The sequence below is a fragment of the Falco punctatus genome (assembly GCF_963210335.1).
Source record: "Falco punctatus genome assembly, chromosome: 8".
NCBI classification, from domain to species: domain Eukaryota; kingdom Metazoa; phylum Chordata; class Aves; order Falconiformes; family Falconidae; genus Falco; species Falco punctatus.
Window position 1 is genome coordinate 64,576,246 of NC_137588.1, and position 12,911 is coordinate 64,589,156.

A 12,911-nucleotide genomic window follows, 5' to 3' on the forward strand; every position below is an offset into this window, starting at 1 on the left:
TCCAGGGTATTAAAATAATGGAGACACTTCTTCAGGAGCAGTGTAGGTGATCGTGCTCTTAGTGAGCAGCTGTAAGTGCAACATGCATCTTCAGATTGTAAAAATTGTTGAGAGTTTGTGATACCTATTGCACATTGTGCTCCTTGTAGTTCTACAAATAAATGTGGGGGTTTTGTCCATTATAAATAGCATGCAATTTTTGAGGAATTTTCGAGAAAAGTAATGATCTACTGCAGCATTAGGCTCAATACTATTCCAGAGTTACTGAATAGTATGTTGATGAAAATTACTTACGCGTCCTGTACTTCATCCTCTGGTCTTTGTTAATTTACCATTAGTGTAATAGCCTTAGTAAAATAAGATGTTGGTTCTATCTAAGAATCTTTACTGAAAAGTAGTATCTTCAGGGGTTATCTGTGGAGAGAAGAATTGGTCGACTCTTAAATTAGTGTTAGAACAAGAGGAAATGACTATTGATTACCTCCTAATAAATTTCTTCTAAAAGCTATTTTCTCTGCTTTTGCAGGAGAAAATGTATTTGCATAGAGTTTCCTCGGAACCACATATCTTCATTGCCATGGGAATTCCAGGTCCATTGCCTGAACTTTACTGGTACCATTTTTATTGAGGAAAGAGCGTTTAATATACACAGCTGGAAGAAAAGACCACCACAGACTGCAAATGTTTTACAAAAGATTAAGGAATCGTGCTGCTTAAGGGAACATTGATAATGAAAGTCATGGAGGATCAACTGTAAGCTTGGAAACAGCATCTTCCTGTGAATCGGTGCTATAATCTCTAGAGACTGAGAATTTGGTAAGGGAACATAGAGCAACAAAACAAAAATAGCCCTTGTTGCTCTGAAGACACCCTTGCCTAGTCAACCAGTTGCTTTGTGCCTTATCAAGGGAGGCGCAAGCACACCTTTATTTCACAGCTTAATTCCTTCTACAGAAATGAAGCTGAGTGGTAGCAGCCGAGTAGGGTTACTGTTCCCCGCTTGAGTCACGCATTACTTCAGTTCTGATGGCAGTGTTGGAAGTATTTGGTTATTATACTCCTGCCAGCATGATTATTTTCTGCTGTAAAGATATGCCTTAATACAAGTTTTGCATATATTTGAATTCTTTCTAAAAGTATTTCTCTCGTATTGCTTCTGAGTAGAAGAAGAAGAAACCTGGAGGGGAATTGATCAAGCGCAAAAGATCTTGACAAAGAGCATCTCTCATACGCTTCTCTTCCTTCTGTTACACACACCGCATCAGGATGGTTTTATTTTAAACCTTTCATTTAAAATTCAGATAAGCACAACCTGTCTTTGATCCCCTTTACTGTGTTAGGGTAATACCACACTTTACAAATAGCCCCATGAAAGCCTGCGTGTGTTCTTTGTGAAGATTTAAACCAGGCATTTGATTGCCCTAAAGGAAAACAATGGGTTCTGCATTTTTCAGGGTGGGTTGTGCTTTATTTCCTGAAACTCTCACGTAACAGTCACGTAAACTCTCAGTGGACTCTTCCTCATACTATGCCTAAGTGCTGTGGTCCTGCTTATTTCTAATATTTATTGGTCTCAAGCATCCTGTTCTGAAGCTAAACAAGCATACTGCTGAACAGCCCAGCCACAGCCTGTGGCCACCACCGGCTCTCCAGCAGTGAAATCCACGAACCTTTGCTTCCGTGGGTGGTGCTACAGGTTTATGCTGTGGGAGATGATGGCCCATACTTTGTGGTGGAAGAGCCGCAACACAGTCCTTAGGAAATGACTGTATTCCATACTGGCACGGTGGAACAAAATACTTCATCTTATTTTGGTTGTTAAACGATTCTTGCAAATTTGGACTCTGAATACTGAACAGTAAATATTTATGAAATGTAATGGCCAAGACTAAATATATTCATTAGCATATTTATTTTTATTGAGTTGCTACTTTGTGTGCCTGAGGAAATAATCAAATTTCTTCTGTTTGAGCTGCTGTGTACAATTTTAGGACTAGCATTTTTCTTCTCGCATCAGTCTGGATTCTGGAATTAGGACAGAGGAAGCATTTGCCTCCTCCCCCACCCCCAAAGCAGAAGTAGTTTGTGAATAATGGAAGTCAAATACAATCCAGTCTCTTCTTTGAAGCCTGTGTTGCCCATCTGCTGGGTGCCAGAAAGAGAAGGGTTGAGGCTTCTTCTGGGAAGCGGGGTGCTCTTTGTGAGGCCAGGGCACATGGTCAGGGTTCTGGGATTGTACTATAAAGTATGAAAAGTGAGCAAATGAGGGGAGAAGTTAGGGAAGGCTCCACTGTAACTTCTGGGATCAGTTGATGGGCTGAACCCGTATTCTTCCCCGTAGGGACGCCTGCTGGTTTAGAACTTTATTCTGTGGCGAACTCATGCTAGCTGTTACTAGGTGTGTTATTTTAAGCTTGCTTTGCAGTCAGTGTGTTATCACCGGCAATCTTCAAACCTTAGTCTGTCACAAACTTGCATTTTGTATAACAAAAATCTTCAGCTGAAGTTCATTTTGTATAAATCTCCAGAGATTTGAGTAGTTATTGTAAGGGATGTGACTCAGTGATGCTGTCAGCGGGGGTCCCTGAATGGCTTAGCAGAATCACCCTCCAATACGGGGGGCTGTCGGAGTGCAGGGAGCGGGTGGGCTGGTTGGGCACAAGGTTCTCGTCTGTCTTGGGAAACTGACAGGCTGATGGAATATGAAGGGTTCCAGGAAACCCCCGTCCTTAACATGAGTGAAAAACTGACTGTCTCTGCTCGTCCCCAGGACCCAGGTCTGCCCTGGCCCGCTGGAGAACAGCCCCAGGGCCGGGGAGCCGTCCCGCTCTGGCTGCAAACCAGCAGCCACCTGCAGCTTTTGCTTTGAGGGTCTTCCAGTGCTGTGTCCCATGTTGGAGCTTAAGTCACTGGCTGATCAAAGGTGTCCCCGTGCTCCCTGCCGCAGCGGCACATGAGCAGCTTGAATTTGCCTGCAAGTCTCTGCTGGAGGGCTGCTCTGTTCTCGGGAATGAGCTCTCCCATGTTCAAAGCTGCCTCTTGATCCTGTGCTGCATTTTCTGTCAGCTGCCTGCTTCCCTGCTCCAGCGGCTGAGAAGTCCTTGTTTCTCTTTAAATACGCATGGTCGTTTCGAACGTTCCTGGCTGGGGTTGGGTCAGCACAAATGCGGAGAGAAGCCCGTGAGCTTCTGAACCCTTCCTTGCCGTGACATAGGCACAGCTCTGCTCCCCCGGAACCATGGCACACGTCTGATGAGCAGGGGATGAAACATTTGGCTCCATGAAAAATAACTGTGCTAGGAGCAGACTTCTGCTGTAAATACCTACCTACAATCAACCCAGTGTCAGGATTTAATGGGTGGCTTTGGTTGTTTTTAAATCTGAAACCCGGGCACCTTGGGGGGAGCAGGGTGGTAGGGAGGGAGGGCTGGGTGCAGCCCTGGAACTGGCAGCTCCCTGGGGAGGGGCAGAATGGGACGACAGAGGGTCCGAGGGGGAGCGCTGGGAATCTGGAGCCGAGAGGAACCGAAGGTCTGGAGGCAAAAGCTTTACACAAAATCACTCTATAAGAAATGAGGCTGGATCATGCATCGGACTGAGTAGCAGAGGAGCAGGGAGTAAAGCCGGAGCAGGAGGGAGGAATGTGCGTGGGGGCTGGGGGTCCGTGTGGCCGCAGCATCTGACGCGGTGATGGCAGGACGTGCTGTGCGCGGGTCGGGCACTGCTGCCACTGCCAGGGCCCAGCCTCGCTGGTGCTGCAGGAGTGCTGCTGCCCGAAGTCAAGCACATCTGGAAAGTTTGCCTTCCCCAGACCTGGTGTTTGTTTCCATGCTGATGAGCTGACAGCTCTGAGGACACAAATTCAATGCACGATAGTTTTCCCATGATCTAAACCCATCGTTTTCAACTCTATTTCCAGCTTTCAAGTCTGTGGGTTTTTTTTTGCTGTATTCTGTTTCATTTCTGTCTCACTAATAGGACAAACATTTCAGTAAAAGTGGCAAGATTTAGAGCACTTAATTTGCTTTAATATTAATCCATTGCCTTATTTGGAGGGATAACAGGGCCTTGGGGAAAACTCCATTTCTAGTTACCTTTGCAGCTGGAAATAATGATGCTCATGCCGGGCATGGCCACTGGTCTGCGGCTCGAGGGATGTTTTCCTGGGTGAACTCTTGGTTCCAGCTGAGGAGCCCACCCTCCCCTGCTCTGCAGCCGAACAACATTCTGAACCACAGAGGGATGTGAAAGGTGACAGGTCATTAAAGCTTTTCTAGGGAATCCTGCTTAGCAGAGGCAAAACTTGAGAAAAGCAAAGGATTTGGTAAGGGGAGCATGGGGGGGGGGGGTGAGTGCAGCAGCAGCATCACCCGAGAGTGGGGCGGGCAGGAAGGGCAGCGGGAGGGGTGCGATGCGGTGCGGCACTGCGGTCCATGGTCTGTACAAGCAGCACACGCACGGGAGGGCAGCAGGATGCCCAGGTGCCCGGGCTGTCACAGTGCACCCAAGAGCTGGGGGTCAGACCCTCCTGTGCCCCCGAGCTCGGGACCGCGCCCGGTGCATCTCCTGCTTGGTCCAGGACACTGCACGGGCAGGCAGTCACCTGCCTTCAGGCTCCTATTTTTTTTTAAAAAGCACCTTTTATGCTCATTTCCTGTTTCTTAGTATCTTGCCTCATGGTTGTTTATGCAGTCAAAAACTTTGTGCTGAATCTGACTGAAGCTTTGTTTTGTTTTGTTTTGTTTTTGGTTAGGTTTTTTTGTTTGGTTTTTTTTTTTTTTCTCCAGTGAATAAACAGCTCGCCTTAGCTACTGGCTGGAAACCTGGTTTGGCTGAGAGCCTAAACCAGCCGACACTGGCAGGCAAGAGCCAGGTGCAGACAAGAGGCCAATTAAACGCAGAACAGTAAATCCATCTGATGCCATTATGCTTTAGTTTGCATTAGCTGAAGAAACAAAGCGCCCAGATAAACGGGCTTGGCAGAATGGCACTGATCTTTTGTACTCTTTAGAAATCAAGTTTTTAAAGTGCTGAATACTTGGTGGATAGTATTTGCCTTTAAAAAAAAAAAGTTACATTCTATTTTCAAAGGAATTAAAGAATACCCATGATTGGATCCTTTCAAAGAGAAAATAATTTAATTTGCTCCCAAGATCAATTAGGAAAGGATTGTGAAAAGGAACATTGCTGTCAGGAGGCAGGATGCAGTTCAGAGCAGAGCATTGAAAAAAATTGCCACATTTGGTGTTGCCTTGTAAACAGAAAGTGTTGTAAATGTTCCTGTCATTTGAAGTGATACTGCTGTAATCTTAGGTCACTAACACCGCCTTTGGGGGAAGAGACGGTACATTTCCACTGGGTTTTTTTGTTGTTTTTTTTTAACTGCCAGGCACTCATCATGTGTTCCAAATGTCAGGAGCCCGCTCTGCTTTGTGCAGGAATCACATTTTGTTCTTCGCAGGCATGTTTGCAGGCACAGAGCTGCTGCCTGCCACCAAGGGTCAGCCCCGTGCGCGCACTGCCCCCCGCCCGGGCGCTCCAAGTGCCTGCACGGGGGACAGGGAATCGCCCTCCTCGCCTGGTGCCCCTGCCCGCTGCGCAGACAGGGTTGGCGGGGTGTACGTGCCCGAAGGCTGCAGCTGGGTTTCTGGCAGCACGGGCTGGTTTTCAGTATGGGAGGGCAGCGTGTGGGAGCCCGCTGGGGGCTGTGGTGGTGCTGGCTCTCAGGAGCCAGGCTCTGCGGAGCATCCTCATCTCCTCGCTGGGATGGCAGTTCCTTGGCTGGGAAGCAGGTACTTGAAAGCATCGATAAAGCTGCAGAGATTTAGTTGTGGGGTTCTGTTTCCAACCAAGCCCCAGAGACCGGGGGGCTCAGCAATGCTCCCCCTGTGCCTTGGCAGGCAAACGGCCAATGCTGGCCTGTGCCCTGGCAGCCCCTTGCCACCTGCTCGGCACAGCAAAGGTGCCCTCGTGCTTTCAGGCTCCCATCCCCACAAGAGCTGCTGCAGCTCCTCTGTCAGCCCTTGTTTGGTTTCTGCCCCGGTGCCCCTTGCTCAGGCCGGGGCGGGCAGCTGCCCTCCCGCCTGCCAGCAGAGGTGTGCCTGCGATGCACGGGCTCGGGCTCTGGGCACAAACTTTCTGTTTTGGTGGCAGTTTCTCCATTTTGTCTGCAGAATTCCCTCACGCCTATTTTTCTCTTATTTCTGCTTCGATTCTCATTTGTTTTAGACATCAGCAAGTCTCAAGCCAGAGGAGCAGACTGGACTCCCTTTGGCAGTCTTGGTCTCTTGCAAACGATGCAGAGAGAGCGTTAAAGTGCCAGAGTTCTGTATGTTTTTCCCATTGATACCGCTCGGAAAGACCTTGCAATCCAATTGCTCTGTCTTGATTGATTTGTTCTCATTATCAGCCCTGAATTATTTGCAGATGTAAATGACAAGCCTCTATTTTCTCATAGTGCTTTATCTTTTCACAAAATGCATCCAACGAAGTTGCTAATGGAAAAGCTTTTAACCTGCCGAGGCGGAGGGTGATCCTTGTCTCTTTGGGTGAGCGTGTGACACGTGGAGCTGACTAACGCTGCAGGCTGCAGAAAACCCTGCTGCCGCCTTTGCAGTCCTCCCTCAAGTTACTGGGAGATTTAATAGACACCCCAAGGTGACTGGCACAGCAGCGGGGATGAATTGTTTGCTTCGAAAATTGAAGAGAACAGAAAGGACAAATCTATTTCCTTGCTTCGGAGGCAGGGATGCTTAACCAGCGCATCTTGGCTTCACTGCTGGGAGCCTGGACAGCTGGAAGGATGGTGCTGGTTGTGCTCCATGACAGGATAATAAACAGATTCCCAGGGATGCAGGAGTGAATATTGCTGCAGGGCACGAGCAAAGTGAATTGGTCTGGGCTGGTACCCCCAGCGCAGTGTCACACTGTCCATCTGTCCGCCTCGGGCAGCTCTGCACCGTCTGGGTGCAGTGTTACTGCTGGCAGAGGCTCAGGAGGGACCTGGGGATCCAGGGAGCATTGGCTTCGGTAGCAGGAGAAAAAGCAAACTGGTGTATTTGGAGGTAGAATTGCCAGAGCAGTGTAAATGCAAAGAAGCGAGGCTTGCCAGGCCCATGACATATATTAAAAACCAAAAGCAATCAAACAAGCAAAAAAAGCCAAAGATCTCATTTTCCTAGTCCTGAAAAAAGCATTTCACTTGTCCCCAGGTCTGGGTGTTGCAGCGGCCACAACCAAGGGAGCAGAGCATGTGGGAGCATCAGGTCAGACCTGCTGGGTACCATGGGCTGAGCATCTCCCTGTGTGAGTTCCTGCTGCATGGTCAGGCTGGGCTGGAGAATATATTTTAGAGAAAAGTATGTGATATAAAGCATCTGGTGATGAGGAAAGCACCCCACTCACCCTGGTGCTCCAGTCCCCTTGCTGCTGGGAGCACTTCACCTTCCCTTTCAGATCCCTGCTCCTGTCAGACCTTTGCACGTAGCCTGGAAGGCTCATCCTCACCAGATGCCGTCTGGTGGTACTTAGAAGTCATGGCCAAGGCATGTTTTTAGCCTTAGATATTAAACAGATCGATGGCCTGGAGTAGAGGCATTCTTTTTGAACTCTTTGCAAACCCTGCTGGCCTGTCCCTGGTCTGCAGCCCTCCCCAGTGTGCTGACACCAGCCAGCCTGGGGACACATTCCCGCAGGGGCTGCGGCTGCCCCACTCATGTCTCCCCTCGCACTGACCCAGCAAGTCAGCAGTGCAGCAGCACTTCACCTCCCAGCTGCAAAAATGTCTCTGGAGCAATCCTGCTGCCTGGTTCTCCAGGGACAGAACTGAACAGGAGCGGCTGTGGTGGAGGTGGGTCCCACCACAGGACCCCCACGCTGGGGGCTGTTGAGCTCCCTGGGCATCCCCTGCCCTGGGCTGCCCTGGGGGTTCCTCACCCTGGATTTGAAACACAGCGCATCAGTGGTTCCAGGGCTGCTGCTGCCTCCAGCCTGAGCTCAGCCATCGCACAACTGCATCCTTCTTCTGACGATTTCATCCCATTGCTGGCTCCTGCATTTAAATAACAAGATGAACTTTCAGTTTATATTACAATAATCTGTACCTATTGCACTTCTTTCTGTCCTTCATTCTCAGGGTGGGAATTTGTCCTGCAGGGATGGAACAGATCGGGGGGAATATTAGGAAAACCAGATCAAATGATGGTATAATGGCGTGAGATGACTCAGTTCTATTGTGGCGTCATCTTACAAAAACAGGGCATCGAACAAAACGTACTTGTATAGAAAAGTTTTTTTCATGTTTTTTCCTTTTAAAAGCTGAAGAAAAAAAAAGTTGAAGAAAAAAGAGAAAAACACTCCTCCTGATTTATATCTTTATGTAACTTTGGGTTTTTTTCTGTTTGGGCTCCTTATGCTCTCCGTGATGCCTGTGAGCAGCGGGATGCCCGCAGGTACCGGTGTGCCAGAGCATGGGTCTCTGGCAGTGCAGTTGGGGTCCCACCCCGGGGCAGTTTCAGCTGGCACCAGGAGCATCCCTTGAGGACACATGGCATTAAGCTCTTTCATGGTTAAAAGCAGCGTTATCCTTACATTGCTCTATACGAGGCTATCAGCTCCCTGCTACCCTTGTGCATCACAGGGGGCAAAAGGCCAATTTTGATCATCTGACCCAATGCTAACTCTTCTTTTCTTGCTGTTGGCCAACAGAAAAGGGCTTTGAGGTGGGGGATGGGCAGGCAGGAGCTCGGCACGGCACCCTGCTCCATCCTGAGACACCCCCAGCACCCGTGGTGTGCGTGGGGCCGCACCACCAGCCCCACTGCCTCCGTCGGCAAGCAGAGCACCGGACAAGCCGGGGGAGGTCTACATGTTCCCCAGGTTTTGCCCTCAAAAATGGCACTTTTCCAGAATTCCTGCCTATTCCCAACATAATTCCCAGCAACATGGCTGCATGTTGCAGCTTTGAAGCCTCATGTTTGCTGGGAGCCCTGGAACAAACGAACGGTTTAATGACCTGACTGCTTATTTCTTTGGGCCAAATGGAGCTGTAACAGGGGGTCTCATGTGAAACCTGTCCTTCCTAGCTGGGCAGAGCGCAGGGTGCCCGTAACGAGGCATTGCCCCGTGTGTGTGCAGTGCTAATAACGCTTCTCATGTTGTTACACTTTGTTGGTTTTTGTAGTTTTTTAGGCCTACAGCATTTTCTTCCTGGTTAACATGAAAAAAAAGCAGGCTGGCTGAGCATCTGGGGAGAAAGATGCTCTGTGGAAGAAGATAAAGAGCTTCTGCAAATATTTATGCACAGAAAACTGATCAAATGTTAACGAATCTCGTTTACACAAGAATTTTATGTATTTGTGTGGTTGTAGCTCCTGCAGCTGGTTCAACAAGGGGCAGCTGTTTGTCACAGATAGTTTAGGGGTTACCCACTGACATGCTTGTCCGGGGGGAGGATTTGGTGCTGTTGCCCCCAGTACACAGCCCTCAGGCTCCCAGCGAAGCAGGTCATGCTGGGCAGGTGTGTAGGCGTCAGGTGATGCTGATGGCTGTGATAGAGGCACCTGGGAGTATCACCCTGCGCCTGCCCACCAACTGTATTTAATCCTCTAAATTAGCAGGTGGGCTGCTGGCTAGTGGGTGCTCTGTGCCTCTCTGGGGTCTGGTCCTGCAAGAAGTCTCTGTGCTGGGAGTTAGTTGGGCTCAAGCTTTTAATGCCCTGTGTTGGGGGAGGGGGACAGCCTAGAGCTGCTGCATGTCATGTCATGACTGATTTCAGCAAAAACATGCGTGCCCCCATCACATGCTTGCTAATACATATTATAAAGGAAGGTGTTACTTTGGAGATAAGAGGAAACCTAAATAGCCTAATTCCTATTTAAAGTAAAGTTGACTTAAAGTAACTTTCTGTGCAAGGTTTATAAGCAAACTTTACTCTCCTTCCCCCTGTTTAGTTTTTGCTACCTTAATGCTTTTGAAAAGAGTTTTAAAATATTTAAAACTGGTCAGATAAAAACGTGTGTAAAGGCTGCCCTAGCTCTGAGTCAGTGCATTATAAATAAAATACTAGAATAAATCTCGTTAACAAGTAAACATAATATATTTTAATCTAAAAGCCCCATAAATTCCCCTCTACCTGTCAAGAGTGATGCTGCTTTTCTCTGCAGGCAGTGCAGAGACCCACAAGTCACCCTTCACTGGGAGGAAATGTGAAGTAAAGCAGGGCAGTAATTAATAACCCATCACGACTGAAACTCTTCTACCAGGCAGAAAAGTGTGTTTAAAAAAGGGGTAAGTTCCTTCTACTACATCTGCTGACTTTGGATCACTGGGAGAGTGTACCGCGACTGTATTCAAAAGCACAGCAGTAAATTACTAACAATTGCTATTTAAAAGAAAAAAAAAGTGGTTTTTTTCTTTAATCTTTGTAGCATTTTTGCCTTTGTTACATTACAGAAAAAAACTACCAGCAGCTTCCCTTTGTAAAATAAGGGAAGCAGGGTCATAAATACAGGTGTTAGGAGCTGTCCCTGAGAAGAGGTCTGGGGATGTTTGGTGGGGAGTGATTTGGGGCTGTGACCACCGTCTGCTGCCAGTGCCTGTGTGGCAGGGGGTCCCCAGGAGCTGGGCTCTGCTGCCCACAGACCGTCCCCGGCGTGGGGCAGGGGGCAGGCAGCACCGCTGTGCCCCGCTGGGTGGGTGTTCCTGGAGCAGCCAGGCTGATGCCATCTTTCCCCTCCAAGCGGGGTGAGGGGCAGCGCCGCTCTCCAGAGGGTGGGCGGTGGGGGTGCTCAGCAGGGCAGAGCGCCAGTGGGCGCAGCGCTGGGCACGAGGGGTGTTGTGCAATGGCTTGTCTGTTCCCTGCGTTGCCACCCTCCCGCCCCAGTGATGGGGAGCACCTTGCCCGTGCCTTGGCCAGGCGAGTGGCTCGCTGCCATGCGCGGGGGGCAGCCTGCTGCAGCATGGATTCAGCTGTCCTTGGTTGGTTTTGACGTGTGTTGGTGCCGCGGGCAGTGCCCAGCGCTGATACACCCACGGGCTGCAGCCCTGGCCATGCTGGCAGGTGGAGAGCTGCGAGCGCAGCCCCTCGGCCCAAGCCTGGGCCCCAGCAGCTGCTGCAGATGTGTCAGTGGGTACCGGCCTGGGGCTGGCGTGTGCCACCAGCCGGGCATCCCAGTGATCCACAGTGCCATCCCTTGTTAGACGGGCAAGGGGGGTTATGTCTGGGAGCACTGCGGGGGCGTTAAGCCTCGTGCAGCATGCAGGGGTGGTGGGATGCTCCAGGACCAGAAGGGGATCCTCCAGCACACCAGCAGCCACGTTTCATATCTTCAGATGACCCTGAGCCCGTTTTTCACCCACAGTGGAAATTCGTCCCTACCAGTGTTTAGCTTTCTACTGAAAGGTGCAAATATCTGGGAAATTCCATATTGTACAGTGACCTACTTTACAGTTGTGGTTTTTTTTAAAAGTACCGGGAAAACTGCCAAAAAGTTACGACTTAATTTTTTGGAAGTTGGCCCGTTAGCTCCTGCCTTCACAGGAGGGGGAGCGGGGGGTGAATTTGCAGGCGATGCTTTGCTTCCCCGGGTGAGCTGAGACCTGCCCTGGCTCCTGACCATGTGGTGCTGTGGAGATGCTTGTGGAGGATGTTTTGGTTAAGGAGCTGCTGTTTTAACATTCATCCCTCCTTCCTCAACTGGTCCAGCCTGGACTTACTAAGAGCTGGATAGGAGAGTATTTGGTCGGTTCTGAGAGGAGCTGATTTACAGGGACACATTTTTATATGTAAAGAATCCTGGGTTTGGAATTGGCTAATAAATACCCAGGAACGTACATGAGATCCGCGTACTTTCCTCTGTAAGATCAGCCCTGCGTGACATTGGCACAGTGTGTGCTCACTGGAAGTACAGAGCTTGTTGCTTCACGAGCAGGTCTGGTGGGTGCTTGGGGAGGGTGGCAGCGCAGGTGCCCTGGCTTCTCTGAAGCAAAACATTTTGGGGAAAAGCTCAAACTGTTTCACCTGGGAGGCTCTTGATTGTGGTGGTTGTGGGAGTGTGAGCCTGAATGGAGACAGACTTCTCTGGGGTCTCAGCTGGTGGCTCTAATGAAGATGAGTTGTGCTTTGTGTACAATATAAAAAAAAGTGTATTTTTTTCCCCCTCTCTGCCCAGCTGGCACTGCGTGCTTGTAACTGCCTCAGACTTGCTGGGATGCTGAGGTTTTCTGAAGACCTGGTGGCACTTGTCTTTGGGAAAATTTCAGTTGTAAAGATTAAAAAACAGAGGGTTTGAGTCCCTATTTTCTGGCTGAACACCAACATTCTTGTTAGAAGTGATGCACTTTGGAAAAATTTCATTTGGCCAGAAAATGAAGATTTCTTTTTGGTACATAAAAAAACATTAGAAGCAAACTGAGCTCAAAATCTATTATGATCTGCTTCAGTATCCCCAGGGAGTTAAGTGTCCTGCAAGTGCCTTTTAGTCCTGCAAGAAACTTTTAGTAGTTTAGCAACGCTGGCTGCACTGGTTGGGCTGACATGAATTCACAAGTGGGTGACAGATGGGCAGGGGGAAGGAGTTAGTGGGTTTCCACTGTTGCCTTTGTTTTGCTGTGGAAAATTGTGTTCCAGCTTCTGCTGGAGAAGTTGGGATCTTTCCATCAGGTTTGGTGGCAAGGGCCAGAAGAGGTGCTTCAGTGTTTCACAACATGGAAATGCGGATACAATTATTGTTACTGGTTGTGGTTTTGGATGGGGTTTTTTTCCCCAGTTCTGGTGGAGAACACTCATCCCTTACACCCCCATGGAGCACAGCAGCCTCGGCTCCATGGACCCTTACTGGGTTTTCTGCCTGTTGGTTTTAAACTAACTTCTAGTAACAAAAGGTAGAACTTTTAAGGAATGACTCATTTAA

General features: G+C 49.1%; 1 protein-coding gene across 19 annotated transcripts in view; it reads left to right on the forward strand.

Moving 5' to 3' along the window:
• PRELID2 (PRELI domain containing 2) overlaps positions 1 to 12,911 on the forward strand; it is a 108,652-nt gene that overhangs the window by 22,214 nt on the left and 73,527 nt on the right. For 2 of the 19 annotated variants that reach the window (XM_080400652.1, XM_080400655.1), the window contains 2 exons: positions 6 to 71; positions 527 to 1,913. The exons of 14 other annotated variants lie outside the window; for them this stretch is intronic. In XM_080400652.1, the coding sequence (XP_080256778.1) occupies positions 6 to 50 (45 nt within the window). In that variant the 3' untranslated portion in view covers positions 51 to 71; positions 527 to 1,913. Of the gene's footprint in view, positions 1 to 5; positions 76 to 526; positions 1,914 to 12,911 lie in introns of those variants that run through there. 3 more of the 19 variants (XM_080400654.1, XM_080400653.1, XR_013930231.1) reach the window with 3 other exon arrangements.